This window comes from Microcaecilia unicolor, chromosome 3, assembly GCF_901765095.1.
Source record: "Microcaecilia unicolor chromosome 3, aMicUni1.1, whole genome shotgun sequence".
NCBI classification, from domain to species: Eukaryota; Metazoa; Chordata; class Amphibia; order Gymnophiona; family Siphonopidae; genus Microcaecilia; species Microcaecilia unicolor.
Window position 1 is genome coordinate 24,193,437 of NC_044033.1, and position 22,720 is coordinate 24,216,156.

Here is a 22,720-nt window from a genome sequence, read left to right on the forward strand (position 1 = left end):
TTTGTCACTCCACAGCTTGTGGACCATTCGCCTCAATTTGATCCTGGTATTCCCGTTCCAAATCTCTCCTCCTCCAAAGAAGCTGACAATGAATGCATCCAGCCTGGGTTGGGGAGCCCTTGTAGATGAAATGCTCATTCAAGGTAACTGGTCTACTCAGCTTCACATCAAGCTTCTTGGAGCTCTGGGCTATTTGAAATGCTCTAAAGGCTTTCAGAGTACGGTTGATAAACCAAATTGTTCTCATACAAACAGACAATCACGTTGCGATATGTTATGTGAACAAGCAGGGAGGCAAAGGATTGTACCTTTTGTTTTAGGAAGCGGTCAGGATGTGGCAGTTGGTTTCCAGTCATGGCTTGGTACTCAGGGCCAAAGACAACAGCTTGGCAGACAGGCTGAGCAGGGTGGTACAGCTGCATGAGTGGCCTGTCAACATGGGCGTTGCCTGAGAGGTCTTCCAAGCGGATACCCTTTTGGTGAATCTCTTTGCCTCATCTCAACCACAAAGTCCTTCAGTTCTGTTCCAGGTTGGGATCACAATCAGACTAGTGTGAGATGCCGTTTTCCTCAGTTGAGGAAAGAGTCTTCTGTTTACTTATTCTCCCAGACCTCTCGTGGGGAAGACTTTGCTGAAACTCAAGTAGGACTGAGGAGCCATGATCCTCATTGTGCCCTACTGGCTGAGGCAAGTATGGTTCCTTCTAATTCTGGAGTTAGCCTCATCTCTCAAAACTAGGGGTGTCTTCTACACGCTTTTTTCCAATCCCTAGTCCTCATGGCTTGGATGTTGAGAACTTAGAACTTGCATCCCTTCATCTGCATGAGGGTGTCCCCCAGTCCTCTGTCATGTCCCCTACCTCAAAGCAAGCGGCGTCCTCGGGTTGCGTGGGGTCCCGTCGACACGCACACTTGACTGGCACTGCTTGAGCCATGTGTGTGTAGTCCTCTCTGGGTTTGTTCAGAGAGCAGTGGTTGCAGGCTCCTTAATTGCTTTGCTTCCATGCACCTGTTTCTGCTCTCTCTCTGCCTGGCTTCCAGGCTCCTTGATTGTTTTGCTTCCACCCACCTGGGTCTGCTCTTCCTCTGCCTGGCTTCCCTTGCTTCTCTCCTATTGGTCTTCCGGTTCCTTCTTCCCCTGCTCTTGTCCTATGGCTGTGCCCCTTCTCCCTGCTGATGTCAGATGCCAGCACTTTATCAGCTGAGCTCTCTCTGGACTCCATGCTTCGGCTTCTACTTTGGTAGGTGTTTCTAACTCTGTAATCTGCTTCTTATCTACTGGTCCCTCGTTGCTGACTTTGCCTGTACCTGGATTACCCTTCTGCCTGCCTACTGACGTTCGCCTGCATCTGGATTATTCTCTTGCCTTCCGCCTGCCTACTGACTTTCGCCTGCATCTGGATTACTCGCTTGCCTGCCGCCTGCCTACTGACTTTCGCCTGCATCTGGATTACTCTCTTGCCTGCCGCCTGCCTACTGACTTTCGCCTGCATCTGGATTACTCTCTTGCCTGCCGCTTGCCTACTGACGTTCGCCTGCATCTGGATTACTCTCTTGCCTGCCTGCTGACTTTCGCCTGTACCTGGATTACTCTCTTGCCTGCCTACTGACTGCCGCTTGTACCTGGATTACTCTCTTGACCTGCTGCCTGCCTGGCCGATACATTCATCACCCTGCTTCCAGCTCCGTCCCATAAATCCTGCAGGTCGCCCGCACCTAGGGGCTCAACCTCTGGGGAACGGCGGTCAGCGCAGGTGAAACTCGGGGTTGTCCAGCCGCCAAGCAGAACCTGGTCCGAGTACCGGGCTCAGCAGCGTTCTACTTCGTACAAGAACTCACAAGTCTGACATCCTGCTTGCTTCCAGGAGGTCCTATAATTTTAAATGTTGCCATCTGGTGTGAAGGGAAGGGTTTAGATCCATTTTTCTGCCCTACACAAAAACTGCTTGAATACTTTCTACATCTTTCTGAGTCTAGGTTGAAAAATCAACTTTGTAAGGGTTCACCTCAGTGCAATTAGTACATAAGTATTGCCATACTGGGACAGACAAACAGTCCATCAAGCCCAGCATCCGACACCTAGATCCCTTTCTTGGTCTGTGACTCCTAACGTGGAACCTTGCATGACGTAGCTATAATTCGGGTTCCTCTTTCCCACATGCATCACTTTGCATTTGCTCACATTAAATGTCATTTGCCATTTAGAATCCCAGTCTCGTAAGATCCTTTTATAATTTTTCGCAATCCTCCCGTGATTGAACAACTTTGAATAACTTTGTGTCGTCAGCAAATTTAATTACCTCAATAGTTACTCCCATCTCTAGTTCATTTATAATTATGTTTAAAAGCAGCGGTCCCAGCACAGACCCCTGTGGAACCCCACTAACTACCCATCGCCATTGAGAATACTGACCATTTAACCTTTCTCTCTGTTTTCTATCTTTTAACCAGTTTTTAATCCACAATTGGTGCTTATCATCACCCTGTGGAAGGCAAGCCCATCTCTGTACAATTTCTAGTTCATTTTATGAGAGGTTTGCTTTTGACAAAGCCCTTAATCAAACCTCTTGACAGTGTCATCTTAATATTGCGCTCTCTCAGTTGATGAAAGCTCCTTTTGAGCCACTTGACACTTGCCATCTGAATTTCCTGAACCATAAGATTTGGTATTTGGACACGGTCACTTCAGTGCACAGAGCAAGTGAGCTTCATGCCCTAGAAGTTGATCCACTTTACACTTGGTTGCATCGTAACAGAGTGGTTGTTCACACACATCCTAAGTTTTTTCCTAAGATGATGTCAGAATTCCACCTTAACCTGTCCATTGTTCTGCCAAAATTCTTCCCAAAACCTCATGCCTATGCTGGCGAAAATGCACTGCACACCTTGGACTGCAAGCGAGCCTTGGCCTTCTATCTGGAGCAGACTAAAGCTCATAGACAGTCCACCGAGCCTTTTCTTTTCTTTTGACCCTAACAGGATGGGGGCAGCCATCGGTAAATGCATTTTATCCAATTTGCTTGCAGATTGCATCTCCTTCACTTATGCCCAGGCTACTACTATTAAACATTTCTATAGCGCTACCAGACTTACGCAGCGCTGTACAAATTAACATGAAAAGACAGTCCCTGCTCAACAGAGCTTACAGTCTAAATTGGACAGACGAACCGACAGCTAGGGGTGGGGAAATTGCAGTGGTAGGGGTGATAAGTGAGGGTGTTGAGTAAGAGAGTCATGGTTAGGAGTCGAATCAACCCTGTGTCTCCCAGAAGGATGGAAAATATTTTTGTGGTTTTTCTGCCGCATTTTGTTGGTCTCCAGCTACATATTTTAATATTTAAGGATTTTCTCATTCTCTATCTGATTCACGGAATAATTGCTTTGAACTGACACCTCTATAATCTAGGCATTTATGATGATTTTCTCCTTTACGACGATGTCTGGTTATTTTATATCAAGCTTTTTATTGATTGGAATTTAAAAGTCTCAGGGATCATAATGCCTTCATTTTCCGCAGTTCTTTTAGGGTTGTGATTCCAATATTGTTCTGGTACAGCATCGCCGTAATGTTTACAGAGTTCCCAATGAAGGAAGTGTACTACCTCATTGTGGCTTTGTGTAGAAATTTCTGTCATCAGAACTTTGCAGTCACAAAACAGAGGGAAAACAGCATACAAAAGCAACCAAACAAACAGAAAAAGTAAACACTGGGCCTTCAGGAATGAGAAAAATGCAATCCTTTATTAATGATGAATACCCGACACGGGCCGTGTTTCGGCGTACAAACGCCTGCATCAGGGGTCAAAAAACTCTTCTAGGTCAGCTAGTTAGCTAGTAGATAAAGATGATTAACAGACAGGTTATGTTCCCTCTCTTCATAAGGTCCCTTATCTACAGATAATCAGCTTTCTCATAAGGTCAACGGAAGGCTGAGAGCTGCAAGTATATCTCCTGCTGTTTTATAGACCCACGATATTTAACCTTATGTTTACCAGTTCCATAGGTTAAATATCGTGGGTCTATAAAACAGCAGGAGATATACTTGCAGCTCTCAGCCTTCCGTTGACCTTATGAGAAAGCTGATTATCTGTAGATAAGGGACCTTATGAAGAGAGGGAACATAACCTGTCTGTTAATCATCTTTATCTACTAGCTAACTAGCTGACCTAGAAGAGTTTTTTGACCCCTGATGCACGCGTTTGTACGCCGAAACACGGCCCGTGTCGGGTATTCATCATTAATAAAGGATCAGAACTTTGCAGCCAGTTACAAAATAAGTAGTGGTTTCTAGCTTTTTCTTACAGAATCTGTATATGTCTGTTTATTCCCAGTTTTTATCTGTGCTTGCTGTGAGCCATCTTGTCCATTGATCTGCCCCAACAATTGTGGGTGCATTTTTTCATTTATTGTATTTGTATTATATAATTCAAGCTAGCATTAACTTCTTGGTAGGACATGTAATTTCTATTTTCATTGGTTACCCCTTACATGTGACCCATTTCCTCCAGTCACTTAGAAACCTGTCTGGTTCTGGCTTCATATATACAGTGGAGGTAGTGCATACATATTTATCTCATGCATATTCGTTTTGGATATCCTGAAAACCTGACTGGCTGGCTGTCCCATGGACTGGGTTGAGAACCACAGCTCTAAACCCACAACATTATTTTCAAAGAGATTTCTTATGTAACGCGCATTGTTGCTTTGTCTTTATCATTTGAACTACAGGTGAATAATTTGGTTAGGAAAACGTTCTTCAGATTGAGGCAGTTGTGATCTGTATGTTCCTTTTTTCAACAGTCCACTTTAGAGTAATGGTTCTGGCTATTATTCTCTTTCAGCTTGATTATTGTAATCTGCTTTAGTTGAATATTTCTTCTAAATTGACTCGTAAACTTCAGTTATTACAGAGTACAACTACTAAATTGATTTTTGGTTCTCAGAAGTATGATAGAGTAGCATCATTATTGAACCAACTACACTGGCTGCCTGTACAAGCAAGAATTGAATTTAAAACAGCTTGTATTGTACATAAGATCCTGCAAGGAGTATGTCTGAATGTCAATTGTGTTTGATTTCATATCCCATGAAGAGGATTTAATTGTGTTTTTTTTTTACTTCCTTTAACACTGAGTTATCCTTCCATTGAGCATATTAGCTTTAAAAGACTGTGAGAGAGCTCTTTAGTAGTTCAGTCTAGTAAGCTCTGGAACAATCTTCCTATTCAAATAAAAACATTACCGTCTTATCTTGTATTTTGGAAATATTTACAGAGCTATTTGTTTCAGAATTTTCCTTTCTCCGAGGTCAAGCAGGCTGTAGTATTCTCACAGCTGGGTAATGTCATCCAATGGAGCCTGGTGCAGACACTAACTAGCGAAATCAAGAACTTTCTAATAGCATCCCACTTCACATGCGCTGGTGCCTTCCTTCCCAATGTACGAACGTGGGTCCCTTAATGTTTGTTTTTCCGCGAAGCAGGGAGCACGTGTCATAGTGTTCTCTTAACAGTGCTTTCTAATAGTGCCTTCTCGTGTGGGTTTTTCAGTCCATTCAGATAATTTTTTCTTTTCTTCCTTTTTCTCCAATTTCCCTTTAAATTCTTTTAGTTTTTTGGCCCTTAAAGTTTCCTTTACTTTTCACGTATTGCTAGGCCCTTTTTAGGCCAGAGCCACAACCTCAACTTGAAAATTGTCCCTTTTTCCATTTCAAAATTGAGGAGTTTAATTTGGCCGAGTTCCTTTTCTTGATGTTCAAGAAGACCCCGAGTGGCTTCAAAAGGTGTGCCCAATGTAATAGGGCGACTCTGTGATGGACCCACACAACTGGTGCATCGGGTGCCTTAGACCTGACCATGAGCCTTATTCTCATTCTCTTTTTGCAAATGCAGCTGAAGGCGCAAAGAGTAGAGCAGATTCAACAGGAGAAGCATTTTGGCTCCTCGTAGGCCAATACATCGACCTCAATGACTGCCAAGACTTCAGCATCCACTGAGTGCACACTGGCATTGACAAGGTCTCCACCTCTCTCGGCATGATCCCATATGAAGTCGAAGCTCAGGTAGCAAGCCACTCAGCCAGCCAAACCCTTCACATCACATTAATCACCAAACTTCTACCTCTGGGAGACAGGGAAGACGGATAGGGTCCCCAAAGCTTCAGAAAGCGAATTTTACCTTTATGTGAACCTCTTGTCTCCCTCACCTTCCATGTTACCAATTGATGCAACTGGTTGCGCCAGGGCCAGTACTCGGGAGGTGCATCTGAAACCCAGGTCTGCAAGATACATTTACGTGCCAGCAAGTAGGCTTTCCGAAGCATCATCCTTGATTCCCCGGAGACTCCCCCACCTGACCCAGAGCAGTCTAGCAGCAGAAGGGACGGGGACCGCGCCGAATAATCGACGATAGGTACATGGTAACCCGATCCCAAAAGCGGCGGACTTTTTCACAAGTCCAAAAGGCATGGTAATAAGTATTATCTGACTTGTTACATTTGGGACACACTGAAGAGGACAAACCCCGCGCATGGACCACCTGAACCCTAGTGAAATAGGCCCTCAGCAGGACCCAAAAATAACACTCTCTATATGAAGCACTACCTGTGAGCCTAGGAATACTCTGTATGGCAGAGAGAATATGCTAAATAGTAGTAGTAGAGCATATCCCACAATCTCAAATTCAATCTCGTGTCAGATTCCCTGCGACGTCTGATATCTTCCAGATCCTTATGAGTACCCAAATTCCACAAGGCTCTATGGATTCACGAAATTGAAGACTAAGAGATCTTGTCAAAAAAATTATGCACTTGAGGTCCAGTACCGTTGCCCAAGGACTCCACCCGCAATGCTTGAATGTAATGCTTTAATTGACAGTGTGCATAAACATCCCCCCATTGTAGTATATTCCCATGACCTTTCAATAGCTCTAATGACTTGAGCCCACCTGCAATATCTCAGACATGTTCCAGTCTACTAATTCCCTCCTGTTCCCAACTTTTAAAAGCTTTATTATCAGAGCCTGGAGTAAATGATGGGTTACCCTGTATAGAGAGAAGTTCGGTAATCTGCTGGTCCCCACCAATTCCCTTTACCAAATATCTCCAAGCCTCCCGCAAAGGGGTTAAAAGCACCAAAGCCTTCAAACGACCAGGTAGCAAATGGCGATCCGCATGTAGCAGGGAGATCAAATCATAAGAAGCAAAGTAACCTTGTTCAAAATAGAGTGGCATAAAACAACTTCCTAAGTAAAGCCAGTCCCGTACAATGCGCAAAAGGCATGCATAGTTATATAACTTTAAATTGGGCAACCCCATCCCCCCTTGTGCCCAACTACCCAGTAACAACTGGTAGCGCGCTTTGGGCTTCTGCCTGGCCAAATAAAATCTACTAACCAGCCGATTAAAACATTCTACATCTTTTTTTAACATCCGTAGGGGCAAAGTTTGTAAAAGATACAGCCACCTAGGCAGTATCACCATGTGTATAAGGCTAATCCTCCCTGCAAGGGAGAGAGGCAGACCTTGCCACTTATCCAACTGTTCTTCCATTTCACGAAACATCCAATGCATATTGCGATTATAAAGATCATTTACATGGGGCGCAAGAAGGACTCCCAAATACTTAAAGGAACCATGAGTCCATTTCAGCGGGAAATTACCCCTCCATAGCAGTGTAATATCTGCTGAGGTTGCCAAGGCCACCGACTTATCAAAATTAAGGTGGAAGCCTGCAAAATCTCCATATTCCGAAAAGGACTCTAGTAATGCATTCAGTGAGATTTGAGGATCTGTCAAGAGCACCAAAAGATCATCCGCAAAGGCTGCTAGTTTGAATTGTTCATCCCCAATTATCACTCCCCTTAGAATGGATATCTCAAATCGGTGGATCTAGGGATAACACAAATAGAAGAGGTGACATTGGGCATCCCTGCTGGGTCCCCTGACAGATCTCAAACTCAGTAGATATAATCCCATTCACCATAACCCGCGCCCTGGGGTGGATATAGAGCGCTCTAATCGCAGTCACAAACCAGCCATCGAACCCATAGGCAGCCAAGGTTGAAAAGAGAAAATCCCAAGACACATGATCGAACGCTTTTTTAGCGTCAAAGTTAATCAGTATCGCTGGCAGTGCCCGCTCAGCCACAACCTCCAAAGATGTCAAAAGTTGTCTAATATTTTTAGTCACCGATCGTCCTTGTACAAACCCTACCTGTGACTCATGGATGAGAGAGGATAGTATCCTTCCCAGTCGATTGGCTAAAATTTTTGCGAACATCACCTCATGGTTAATAAGTGATGTGGGTCTATAGGATTCAGTCAACGTAGGATCCCGGCCCGGTTTTGGGACGACAACAATTTGTGCCACATTTAAATGTTCAGATATTCTACCCGCCTCTACCCACAAGGCGGGTAGGAGAGTCATGGGATAGGAGGTAGTGTTCTATTATGGATTAAAAACTGGTTAAAAGATAGAAAACAGAGAGTAGGGTTAAATGGTCAGTATTCTCAATGGAGAAGGGTAATTAGTGGGGTTCCCTAGGGCTCTGTGCTGGGACCGCTGCTTTTTAACATATTTATAAATGACCTAGAGATGGGAATAACTAGTGAGGTAATTAAATTTGCTGATGACACAAAGTTATTCAAAGTCGTTAAATCGCGGGAGGATTGTGAAAAATTACAAGTGGAAATTATGAGACTGGGAGACTGGGCGTCTAAATGGCAGATGACGTTTAATGTGAGCAAGTGCAAAGTGATGCATGTGGAAAAGAGGAATCCGAATTATAGCTACACTAGTAAAAAAGCCCCGTTTCTGATGCAAATGAAACGGGGGGCTAGCAATGTTTTCTTCTGTGTGCATGTGGGAGTGTGTGTGTCCCTGCCCTCTGCCCTCTCTCCCCTCCCCCCTCTGAGTCCTTCACTGTTACAGAGCCAGCGATTTGATTTCGTGCTCTGCTGTTTTCCTTCACTGACTGTTTGTTACAGAGGGCGGGGCAGACACTCATGGGGAAACCGGATATCTCTCCCCCTTCACACTTCCGTCTGGAGGCTTCATAGAACGTTGGTGTTGCCTTTTATATAGAGAGATCATGCAAGGTTCCACGTTAGGAGTCACGGACCAAGAAAGAGATCTAGGTGTCGTCGATTATGATACGTTGAAACCTTCTGCTCAGTGTGCTGCTGCAGCTTAGAAAGGAAATAGAATGTTAGGTGGTATTAGGAAAGGAATGGAAAACAAAAATGAAGATAATATAAATCCATTGTGTTGCTCCATGGTTCGACTACACCTCAAATATTGTGTTCAATTCTGGTCACTGCATCTCAAAAAAGATATAGTGGAATTAGAAAAGATACAGAGAAGGGCGATGAAAATGATAAAGGGAATGGGACGAGTTCCCTATGAGGAAAGGCTAAAGTGGCTAGGGCTCTTTAGCTTGGAGAAAAGACAGCCATGATAGAGGTCTAAAAAATAATGAGTGGAGTGGAATGGGTAGACGTGAATCGCTTGTTTAGTCTTTCCAAATATACTAGGACTAGGGGGCATGCAATGAAGCTAGAAAGTAGTAAATTTAAAATGAATTGGAGAAAATATTTCTTCACTTAGTGTCTTCCACTTAACCAATTTCTAACCCAGTTGGTCACTTTTTGGTGCAGATCGAGGGCACTCAGTTTATTTATAAGTTGCCTAAAATCTAAGTACACCACATCTAGCGTTTCCCCTAAATCCAGCTGTTTGGTCACTTAGTCAAAGAAATTAATCATGTTATTCTGACAAGACCTTCCCCTAGTAAATCCATGCTGCTTCAGGTTCTGCAATCCATTTGATACTAGAAACCTCTCTATCCTCTTTTCTAGAAGCATTTTCCATTAATTTACTCACCACAGAGGTAAGACTAACTGGCCTGTAGTTCCCAACCTCCTCCTTACTTCCGCTTTTGTGGAGAGGGATCCCATCTGCCCTTCTCCAGTCCTCCGGGACCATTCCCAACTCTAGTGAACCATTGAAAGGGTCAGCTAGCTGACTATCAGGGAGTGGCCAAGATGGTGGCTGGATCCCAGCCATTAGTGCTGGGCAGACTTATACGGTCTGTGCCCTGAAAAAGACAGATACAAATCAAGCTAAGGTATACACAAAAAGTAGCACATATGAGTTATCTTGTTGGGCAGACTGGATGGACCGTGCAGGTCTTTTTCTGCTGTCATCTACTATGTTACATTATGTTACTTAGTGTGTAATTAAACTCTGGAATTTTTTTTCCAGAGAATGTAGTAAAAGCGGTCAACTTAGCGGAGTTTAAAAAAATGGATTGGATGGTTTTCTAAAGGAAAAGTCCATAGACCATTATTAAAATGGATTTGGGGAAAATCCACTGCATATTTCTAGAATAGGCAGCATAAAATGTGTTGTACTGTTTTGAGATCTTGCCCAGGTACTTGTGACCCGAATTGGCCACTGTTGGAAACAGGATGCTGGGCTTGATGGACCTTCGGTCTGTCCAGTATGTCAATACTTATGTGCTTGTGTTTGAAGAAGTAATTTAAAGTTGTTTTATGTGTGGTAGTAATGATGGGTGGAGGAATTGAGGGAGGGAGCAGGGAGCAGAGTAGATTGGAAATTAATTTCTGCTCTGTGCCCCAGAATGTCTAACACCAGCCCTGCATAGAACTGATTTGTACTGACATGTACACACATATCATTACTTCTTCAGAGCAGGTATTCCAGTGTGCAGGAGCTGTCAGATAGGCTATTTTATAAAGACATCATATGCACTTCTGAGCCTTGACAGTTTAAGGTCTCTTCTGCAAAATTACACTCGTAATTATTTTACCATATCCAGCTAACATTGCTTTAATGTGCTTTGGCACAATGACCATGGTAGTATCTATCAAAATGTTGTACATTTTTACTTTGTAGGTTGTGAAATTTATTTTCTTGTACGCTTTTGAGTATTCTTCCTTGTTTTCTTTATATTGTAAATTCTGTGGGGAAGAGATATAGCTCTCTGCACACTGATTCTGCTGCACAAATAAAGGCTCATTTGAAAAGATATGTTAGTTATTCTAGATTTTATTTTGATATAGTTTTTTTTTTACATAGTATGAAAGTATTCTTCCGGTTAAATAATTAGTAAGTTTACCCTGGGTTGGGAACTGTTTTTTTTTGTTTGTTTTTTAAACTGATTCACAGTTTACAAATCAAAGTTTTCAGCAAGTCCTCAAATCATTTGGCATTACAAGTACTTATTTTGAAGTCGTAATTTGAACTAGAGCTTTTTTTTTTTTTTTTTTTTTCCTTCTGTACCTTCCTAGCTGGAGAAACAGATGAGAGAGACCAGTCAAAGCTAGAAGAAAAAGTATGGGATCCTGATAGCCCTCTGATAGATCGACAGATAGACCAGTTTCTAGTCATAGCACGGTAAGTTTCATAATTTGTATTTAAAAAAAATAGTTTACTTGTGTATATTGCAAATAAAATGCTCATTTTCCTCAGATGTTTTTCATTTGTCATACGTTTTGGAGGTAGTTTTATAAAGCATTTTCTGTGTGTAATGTATGTTTAATACACTAAAAATGGCACTTTTTAAAATTTCATGTGTGTAAATATATGTACAGTTTTGTGTGCTAATGACACAAATGGGTGACATTCAGTGTCACAGGGATGGAACTGCTCTCCTAAAGCTCAGAACTTCAGTTCAAAGTTTTGAACTTGCATAGGCATTTCTGTGTGCAGTGGTATTCTTAGACTCTTCGTTTTGTTTTCTTTTGTTCTAATGAGTAGATGTGAATTGAAACTCTCCCTCGATTTTAATTTTTTTTTTTTTTTTGCTGCATTGCTACTACTACTACTATTTGACATTTCTAAAGCGCTACCAGGGTTACGCAGCGCTGTACAATTTTAACCCAGGAAGGACAGTCCCTGCTCAAAAGAGCTTACAATCTAAAGCACAAGTATGCAGTCAATCAAATCGGGCAGTGTAGGTTTCCTGAATAGAGGTAAGTGGTTATATGCCGAAAGCTTCAGTGAAGAGGTGGGCTTTGAGTAAGGATTTGAAGATGGGCAGGGAGTGCGCATGGCGTATGGGCTCGGGGAGTTTATTCCAAGCATAGGGTGAGGCGAGGCAGAAGGGGCGGAGTCTGGAGTTGGCGGTGGTGGAGAAGGGTACTGATAGGAGGGATTTGTCATGTGAGCGGAGGTTACGGGTAGGAACGTACGGAGAGATGAGGGTAGAGAGGTAATGAGGGGCTGCAGATTGAGTGCATTTGTAGGTTAGTAGGAGAAGCTTGAACTGTATAAGGTATCTGATCGGGAGCCAGTGAAGTGACTTGAGGAGAGGGGTGATGTGAGTATATCGGTCCATGCGGAAGATAAGACGCGCGGCGGAATTCTGGACAGATTGAAGGGGGGATAGATGGCCATGGTTCTTTGTTATTTCTTCTCATGAATGAATTATTTGGTTTTGTTTTCCTTCACAAGTTGTACATTAAAAATATTGCCAAAGTAGGGGTTCCGACCTTGCCTGTAGTTGTAATCCGTTGGGTTGGTCGTGAGCCCTTGGGCCCTGGCCGAGGCCAAGGGGAGACCAACCCACCACCACACACCCCAGCTATCTAATACCCCTAAGCTACCCCTCCCCGCAGTCCCTCAGGAAGAAGGCATACAGGCGGGCCTCGCGGCCGAACCGGAACCCACGCACACAGAGCCACTCGTGCGAGACTCACGGCTGAACTGGAACCCAATCACACACAGGGAGGGGTGAAAGAACCCAGAGGGCCCCCCGGGCCCCAAGATGCCAGACACGTACTGAACACCAGCAATAGGGCAGAGGGAGAAACAAAGGAACAGAGCGGGCCTCGCCCACCCAGGGGACTAGCGCAGGACAGGGGAACTAACATAGCAACTCCCCCCCCCCACCAGGGTAGGAAGCCCCAGGCAGAAGCCAGAGGAACCAGACACAAAAGGAAGGCAGAAAGCCTTTGCCTCAAACCCACTGTAGACAGAGGCAAACAGAACACAAAGGGTTAAGCTTGTAGAGCCAGCAGAGAGAGAGTTCCAAAAATCAACAAACAATCAGAGAGAACGCTTCCCTTCCCCCCAGAGGGAGCAGGGCCGATAGAACAAACACACTGGCAGAGGCAGGAACACCATACACACAGTACACAAAGGGTTAAACTCACTGAGCCAGCAGGCCGGGACACTGGGAAGAGAAATCCTTAAAACAAACAAACAAAGGAGAAGCTCTCACTGAGCCCAGAGCCCCGGAGGCTGAGCAATACCCAGCCCCCACTAAACAATGAGTAGCTGACCCTGATTACAGAGCTACGCACACACACTCAGCAGCAGCTAACCCAGAGGGAAGGAAAAGAATACTCTAACACAACACAGATCCCTGTCAGAACCTATCAGAACCTAGAGCACGTTCTGAGAGAAAACTATCAGGCTTTCCAGTTACCACCAAGCGTAAGTAACGCAAAAGCAGAGAAACTCTTCAGCTGCAGGCTAAAGTACTATCCCCTGACGTCAGCACAACCCCTGGCAGCCAATCAGAAGAGACGTCCCCCCCTCCCCCTCAGCCAAACCGGCAGAATCATAACAGTAGTGCAGCAGAAAAATCCAGAACTTGGACATTTATTCAAAGTGTCTTTTCTATTTGGGTCCAGACTGTGCTTAAGAAGATGACAACATTGTGCTTGTATGTCTCCTAGAATGTGAAGAGATCATCTAAATCTACTCTGTGGCATTTGGAGGCTGAAAAGCATCTGCTGCAAGAGAAAAGTCAGAAGAGGGTCAGTACTGCCTGGCTGACCATAGCCCTGCGCATACGAGTCAAAAATCATCTCTGGAGGGACTGTCAACCTCCAGGCTTGCTAGTCTGCACATTTCTCTTGCCCAAGGTGATCGCTGAATGACTCTAAACAGAGAAAAGCTGACCCCAAAGTTTACCAGAACTGTAGTGCAGCAGCCATCAGAGCTTCTGCCAGAATTTGAAGGGATGGTGACTTCTTCCACTTCTTACTCACGCTTAGACAATCTTAAGCACATAAGCTCAGTCTCTTCTGAGGCCAAGAAGTGGTTCTTAAACTCTGCTATAGATCCGCAACCCCAGTGTTCATTTCTGACCTGCACAGAACTCTGATACATTGCTGCCTCTGTCACACTTACATGAAACACTACTCAAAGAACTACTCTGGTGCTGGTGACGTGGCCGATGAGCCCTCATCATCTACTTCACTGTCTCTTTTGGAACGACTGCACTCAAGAAAATGTTCAGTGAATTTATAAAGATCTGCTGTAAGGACTTGCCTCAACATCAGTTATCAGGAGCCTTTGGAGGTACCTGTCCATTCAACAGGAATTACCCCTGCACAGAAAAAGGCCTTATACTGTCTCTGCTATCTCTGTCTTATCTTGAATAGGAGGAGCCAGTACTACTTCTACTACTACTACTTAACATTTCTAGAGCGCTACTAGGGTTACGCAGCGCTGTACAATATAACAAAGAGAGACAGTCCCTGCTCAAAGAGCTTACAATCTAATAGACAAGTGAACGGTCGGTCCGATAGGGGCAGTCAAATTGGGGCAGTCTGGATTCACTGAACAGTAAGGGTTAGGTGCCGAACGCAGCATTGAAGAGGTGGGCTTTAAGCAAAGACTTGAAGATGGGCAGGGAGGGGGCTTGGCGTAAGGCTTCAGGAAGGTTGTTCCAAGCATAGGGTGAGGCGAGGCAGAATGAGCGGAGCCTGGAGTTGGCGGTGGTGGAGAAGGGTACTGAGAGGAGGGATTTATCCTGTGAACGGAGGTTACGGGCGGGAACGTAAGGGGAGATGAGGGTAGAAAGATAGTGAGGGGCAGCAGACTGAGTGCATTTGTAGGTAAGAAGGAGAAGCTTGAATTGAATGCGGTATCTGATCGGAAGCCAGTGAAGTGACCTGAGGAGAGGGGTGATATGAGTATATCGGTTCTGGCGGAATATGAGACGTGCAGCAGAGTTCTGAACAGATTGAAGGGGGGATAGATGGCTAAGTGGGAGGCCGGTGAGGAGTAAGTTGCAGTAGTCCGGGCGAGAGGTAATGAGAGCGTGGACGAGATTTCGGGTGGTGTGTTCAGAGAGGAAAGGGCAAATTTTGCTGATGTTAAAGAGGAAGAAGCGACAGGTCTTGGCTATGTGCTGGATTTGCGCAGAGAAGGAGAGAGAGGAGTCAAAGATGACTCCGAGGTTGCGGGCAGATGAGACGGGGAGGATGAGGGTGTTATCAACTGAGATAGAAAGTGGAGGAAGAGGAGAAGTGGGTTTTGGTGGAAAGATGATAAGCTCGGTCTTGGACATGTTCAGTTTCAGGTAGCGGTTGGACATCCAGGCAGCAATGTCGGATAAGCAGGCCGATACCTTTGCCTGGGTCTCCGCGGTGATGTCTGGTGTGGAGAGATACAGTTGGGTGTCATCAGCATAGAGATGATACTGGAAACCATGAGATGAGATCAGGGAGCCCAGGGAAGAGGTGTAGATTGAGAAGAGAAGGGGTCCAAGGACCGATCCCTGGGGAACACCAACAGATAAGGGGATGGGGGTGGAGGAAGATCCATGAGAGTGAACTTTGAAGGTGCGGTGGGAGAGATAGGAGGAGAACCAGGAGAGGACAGAGCCCTGGAACCCAAATGAGGACAGTGTGGCAAGAAGTAAGTCATGATTGACAGTGTCAAAAGCGGCGGATAGATCGAGGAGGATGAGGATGGAGTAGTGGCCTCTGGATTTGGCAAGGAACAGGTCATTACAGACTTTAGAGAGTGCTGTTTCTGTCGAGTGAAGAGGGCGAAAACCGGATTGAAGCGGATCGAGGATGGCATGAGAGGAGAGAAAATCAAGGCAGCGGCTGTGGACTGCGCGCTCAAGTATCTTGGAGAGGAAGGGTAGGAGGGAGATGGGGCGGTAGTTGGAGGGACAGGTAGGGTCTAGTGATGGTTTTTTGAGGAGTGGCGTGACTACGGCATGCTTGAAGGTGTTGGGGACAGTTGCAGTGGAGAGAGAGAGGTTGAGGATATGATAGATGGAGGGGGTGATAGTAGGAGAGATGGTGTTAAGTAAGTTGGTGGGGATGGGATCAGAGGAACAAGTGGTGCATTTTGAGGAGGAAAGAAGGCGGGCGGTTTCCTCCTCAGAGATATCAGGAAAGGAGGAGAAGGAGGTCTGGGTTGGCTTGTTGAGGGAGAGGGTTGAAGGGTGAAGAGGAGGAGGTGGCTTGGTAGTGAACTCAAGGTTGATCTTTTGCACCTTGTCGCGTAAGTAGTCAGCCAGTGATTGAGGAGAGAGTGAGGGGGGGGGGGGGGGTGGGAGCGGAGGGCACTTTGATGAGGGAGTTAAGGGTGGCGAAGAGACAACGAGGGTTAGAGCTGAGAGAATTAGTCAATTGGGTGTAATAGTCCTGTTTGGCAAGGAATAGTGAGGACTGGAAGGAGGATAGCATGAATTTGTAGTGAAGGAAATCTGAATGGGTGCGAGATTTCCTCCAGAGGCGTTCAGCAGATCGGGCGCAGGAGTGAAGGTAACGGATGCAAGGGGTCAGCCAGGGCTGGGGATTAGTACGCCTTGTGGGACGGGAGGTGGATGGTGCAAGGGTGTCCAGAGCAGAGGAGAGAGTAGCATTGTAAGCGGAGACAGCCTCGTCGACAGACTCGGAGGACATGATGGTGGGGAGGAGATTAGAAATACTAGATGATAAGGTGGGAGGGTCAATAGCCTGGAGATTCCTGGAAGTAGTGGTTAATGTTGGGCGGGGCTGAGGGGGAGGGTGAAGAAGTGTGAAGGTGATCAGGTGATGATCAGAGACAGGAAGAGCTGAGGTGTGGAAATTGGAGGGTGAGCCGGAAGAGGAGAGGACGCGGTCAAGGCAATGGCCATCACGGTGAATAGGGGTGGTGGAACATAGCTGGAGGTTGAAGGAGGATGTTAGAGTGAGGAACTGAGAAGCGTGAGAGTTGGACGGATCATCAACGTGTATGTTAAAGTCTCCGAGAATGAGGGATGGAGATGAGGGTTCAAGGAAAACAGAAAGCCAGGCATTGAAGTCGGTGAGGAAGGACGAGAGGGATTTATCAGGGGGGTGGTAAATGACTGCCACTCTGAGTGGCAACGGGTAGAATAGACGGATGGAGTGGACTTCAAAGGATGAGAAGCAGTGAGACTGTGGTAGGAGGAGGGGTTGGAAACTACAGGAGGGCGAAAGTAGTAACCCAACGCCTGCTCCGCGGCCAACTAGGCGGGGAGTGTGGGAGAAGAGATATAGCCTCCATGGCATAGAGCCGCAACTGAGGCAGAGTCATCAGGGGAGAGCCAGGTTTCAGTTAGGGCAAGCAGGTGAAGGGAATGAGAGATGAAGAGATCGTGGGTGAAGGGAAGTTTGTTGCAGACCGAGTGGGCATTCCACAGTGCACATGAGAAGGGGAGGGAAGAGGGGGGGAGGAGCGCAATAGATATGAGATTGGAGACATCCCGGAAACGTTTGCATGGATAGGACGAGGACAGGTGTGGGGGACCTGGATTGGGATTGATGTCTCCTGCGGATAGCAGGAGGAGTAGCAAGAGAGTGCGGAGGAGGGTGGGGGAGGTAGGGCGACGAAGGCGACGAAGACGGGATGCGCTTAGGAGGAATGGGGATGGGTTAATGGCAGGAAGGAAGTGTTGAAGGTTGAGAGCTAGGAAGGAGGAGGGGGACAGGAGAGATGGTGAGGTGGTGAGGGACGGGGGTGAGTAGGGTATTGCAGTAGTGAGCAAGATGGGAGAGGACATGGGTGGGCAGTGAGTTCCAGTGGTAGACAGCGGTAGGGGGAGGGGAAAAAGATTAGGAAGGGACAGGGCAAGGAAGAGAATGTGTAAAGGGGCCATAAGTAGTAACTGAGGTGTTACGGGTGTATATGTAGTGACTGAGGTGTTAAGCGATAGATAGAACGGGAGAGCTGGATTAGAGGCTTAAAACTGGAATGGTAGGCAGCAGGCAGGTAGGCACTGCCCAGTAAGAACAAGTCACACCCACTATGTTTGAAAAATGTGGGAGGAAAGGAGGTGAAGGGCCTGAACACAGAGACAGAGCAGTTATCTGCAGGCAGATTAGGTTGCTTGGGAGGGTATATAAGAACTATCACTCTAGGGGTGGGTGGGAGGGATCTAAGTCTAAAATGTAGAGACAGAGCTGCAGCACAGCCAGTTAATCTGTAAAAAAGGTGGATTTCTCAAGAAAAACTGGTATAGAAGGCTGCCCCTCTAACAGAGAATCAGGTCACACCCACTAAGTTTGAATTTGTGGGGGAGATTCAGAGACAGAGCTGCTAAGTCTAAAATGTAGAGACAGAGCTGCAGCACAGCCAGTTAATCTGTAAAAAAGCCAGTACATTTGCTACCACCATCTTCTATAGACTCCATTGCTTTTCAGCCAGGAGGATCTGTTAGAGCCCTTTGATACTCATCCTCCCTTGTTTGATGACACTAAATTAGATTATACAGGAATTCCATTTGATCCATCTCTCCTCCCTGCCAGGAATGAATCTCATATGAGGACGTTTTTTGTTTGCAATTTGTTCAGAAGATTACTAAGGAAGATCCTTTTCCTCTGCAGGAAGATGCTGAACTGAGGGGGTCATTTTTGGCCTCTTAAACTATATTGAGGCACCAAAAGCAACTTTTGTGCTTCCTGTCTATGGCTTATTGCAGGACCAGCAGTTCTGTGTGTGGTAGAATCCACTCACTGTTCAGACAATCTCTAAAAGGATAGATATGAACTATAAGGTCCAACTGTATCATGCATTTGTCATGGTTGAGGAAGGTCAAGAAGTGCAGTAATTTCTCTAATTTTCCATCTGGAAGACATCCACAAAAGTTGGTTCAAGAAAGTGTTTCAGGGGGCGATACTGTTAGCCTGTATAGCAGCACATCAATTTTATATGGTCCAGTACAGGCACATTGTCTTCCAAAAATGTTTTCTTACCAAGCCTTTTTTTCACACACAAACACTGCTAACATACTAACAGATGCAGAGGAGTGTGGTACTTACCTTATATGTACCTCTTATGGCATTTTTGACACCTCATCTAGGATTTCTGGGTCTGTAATTCTGCTGCACGACTGATATTCCGCCAGTGTCGTTATGCTCATATTAGCCCTCTCCTCCATTCACTTCACTGGCTTCCTATCCGTTGCCGCATACAGTTCAAACTCCTCTGATTGACCTATAAGTTCATTCACTCTGCAGCTCCTCAGTACCTCTCCATTCTCATCTCTCCCTACACTCCTCCCTGGGAACTCCATTCACTGGGTAAATCTCTCTTAGCTGCACCCTTCTCTTCCACTGCTAACTCCAGACTCCGTTCCTTTTATCTTGCTGCACCATATGCCTGGAATAGACTTCCTGTACGTCAAGCTCCATCTCTGGCCGTCTTCAAATCTAAGCTAAAAGCCCATCTTTTTGATGCTGCTTTTAACTCCTAACCCGTATTCACTTTGTTCAGAACCCTTATTTTATCATCCTCACTTTAATATTCCCTTATCTCTTGTTTGTTCTGTCTGTCTGTCCTAATTAGATTGTAAGCTCTGTCGAGCAGGGACTGTCTCTTCATGTTCAAGTGTACAGTGCTGCGTACGGCTAGTAGCGCTTTAGAAATGATAAGTAGTAGTAGTAGTGTAATTGTGGCTAGATGCTTGCATAGCTGCATACCTCTGGACTGCGTGAGGACATACATTCTAAGTGGGCAGGTGTGCCTTGCATGGGTGACTCTTTCTTTGGAGATAATGGTAAAAGACATCTGAAACTATAAAGGACCATTTTTCCACCCATCAGCATCTCTCGGCTGTGCCGCTTTCCTCTACATCATTAGGCAAGCAATCATATTTCAACCAACAGATTTCTGCCAGCATAAGTTTCTATTATCAGAAATAATCACCACAAAGTCAATAAGCTATGATAAAATGAGAAGGACAGTGAAAAAAAATTAGATTAGCAGCTGCGAAGGTCAAAAATTTATATCAGGCATGGATACTGTTCAAAAATACCATCCTGGAAGCCCAGGCCAAATATATTCTGTGTATTAAAAAAGGAGGAAGGAAGACCAATTGACAGTCAGCATGGTTAAAAAGTGAGGTGAAGGAAGCTATTAGAACTAAAAGAAAATCCTTCAGAAAATGGAAGAAGGAACCAACTAACTGAAAATAATAAGAAACAGCATAAAGAATGGCAAGTCAAATGCAAAGCGCTGATAAGGAAGGCAAGGAGGGACTTTGAAATAAAGATTGTATTGATGGCAAAAAACATAGTAATTTTTTTTTTAGATATATTAAAAGCAAGAAGCTGGTAAAAGAATCAGTTGAACCGCTAGATGACCGAAGGGTAAAAGGGGCACTCAGGGAAAACAAAGTCATAGTGGAGAGATTAAATGAATTCTTTGCTTCGGTCTTCACCAAGGAAGATTTGGGAGAGATACCAGTGCCAGAAAAGATATTCATAGCTGATGAGTCACAGAAGCTTAATGAAATCTCTATAAACCTGGAGCATGTAATGGCACAATTTGACAAACTGAAGGGCAGCAAATCGCCAGGACCAGATGGTATTCATCCCAGAATACATATAGAATTGAAAAATGAACTTGTGGAACTATTAGTAATATGTAATTTATCTTTAAAATCAAGCATGGTACCAGAAAACTGGAGGGTGGCCAATATAACGCCAATTTTTATAAAAGCTTCCAGAGATGATCTGGGAAATTATAGACCGGTGAGCCTAACATCAGTGCCGGGCAAAATGGTACAGACTATTATAAAGAACAAAATTACAGAGCATATTCAAAAGCATGGTTTAATGAGATAAAGCCATCATGGATTTAGTGAAGAGAAATCTTGCCTCCAATCTATTACATTTCTTTGAATGGGTGAACAAACATGTAGTTAAAGGTGAGCCAGTTGATATTATGTATCTGGATTTTCAAAAGGCATTTGACAAAGTACCTCATGAAAGACTCCAGAGGAAATTGGCGAGTCATGGAATAGGAGAGATTTGATGAGCTGGAGTGGGTTTTGATGGCAACTTCAGTAGTTGGAGAATATGGCTGGTGCTGGGCAGACTTCTATGGGCTGTGCCCTGAAAATAGCAAGGACAAATCAAGATCAAATATGCATATGTAGTATCATATCATACCTTATGCTATGAGTTTATCTTGTTGGGCAGACTGGATTGACCATACAGGTGTTTATCTGCCGTCTTCTGCTATGTTAGTATGTTCATCCTGACTACAGATACATAAACCCTATGCTGAGGAGTACATGTCAATGTTTATCTCTCCTGATGAAGTTGGTTTAGTTCAGAGAGATCCATCCATATCAACCACTTGGATTAAAGGAAGGGCTGTGCATGCTCTGAACTGAAGTTCTGAGGTTCGGGAGAGTAGTTCTGTCCTTGCTCCTTTGAATGATGTGACCCAGTTGTGTGTCTGATCAATCCTGCTTTTGACTGAAATCATCTGTTACACGTGAACAACATTGCTTTTTACAGGTAATCAACTTTGCTTTTTCTTTTGGGTTGTGGCACAGGGATTGCGAGAGTGTATATTACCTGCTCAAGGTATTTCTTCACATTCTTAAAGATTTTTCAGGTATATAAAGCACTGTTATTTTGTATTTAGGCAGAGGCTGAGATGATCAATAGTGAGTAACTTTTTACAGCAGTGATCACTCTCTCGCCCTCTCATAACAAATTACTATTTGTTATTGTCTGATTGCTTTGTTATTATAAGGAATACAGACTTTCTCCTTGGAAGGAACATAGCCTCTGTCTTCATTGCCACCCCATATCTTGGAGGTGGCTGGTCCACTGTATCTTGGGGTGGGTGTAAGGAGGCAGAAACCCTATTGCCCCATCTGACCATATAACCCCTGACCACTATAAACAAAACCAAGTGGGGTTTATGTCAGCAAGCAAGGAAGATTGTATACACATTCAAAGAGCTTACATTCTGGGAATGCAAACCCAAATAGCTGGCAATCTCAGTAAAGTCCTTTGGTCCCACAATTGGTCTCTGGACACACCACTTGTAAACTCCATTTACCAAGAATGGGGGACACCGCAGGTCAAACTTTTTGCCACCAGTGAAAACGCCAAACTTCCATTATACTGCTCCTTCCTTTTGTTCCTGGGATGCCTAGCTCTGGATGTATTGTTGATTCCATGGACCTGGTCTTTCCTGTATGAATACCTGGCAATCTCTCTCATTGCGATAAACCTTCCGAAGTTCCAACACAGACAAAACACCATGATTCTCATTGTACCCTACTGGTTCTCATGTCTGAAGCAGTTGGCTGTTCTACCTCTGTGAAAGCACCAAATTCCAACATTGATAGCTCAACAATGGGGACATCTATTTTGTCCACATTTCCTACCTTTTCCCCAAATCCACATGAAAACCAACTCAAGAAGGCCTTTCACACTCTGGACTGTAAATTTGCTTTCATGTACTTTCTTAAAAGAACTGAGCTGATCAGAAAGTCTACATAGTTGCTCATCTACTTTGATCCCAATAAGACTGATGCACCCCTGGCTATCTTCCTGTATCCAACTTTGTTATAAACAAGCAAATATTCTTCTCAGCTTCAGAGCAAAGTCTCATCAGATTAGGGCTACTGCAGCCACAGTAATACTGCTGAAGTCCGGTGCTATTTACAAAGCATGACATACTCCTCACTTCTTAC

At 44.8% G+C, this 22,720-nt stretch overlaps 1 protein-coding gene across 1 annotated transcript in view; it reads left to right on the forward strand.

The window, feature by feature from the left end:
* The window catches only part of MTA3 (metastasis associated 1 family member 3), a 429,588-nt gene that overhangs the window by 134,353 nt on the left and 272,515 nt on the right, over positions 1-22,720 (forward strand). Inside the window, 1 exon segment of the mRNA XM_030195789.1 lies at positions 11,310-11,415. Coding sequence (XP_030051649.1) covers positions 11,310-11,415 — 106 coding nt within the window.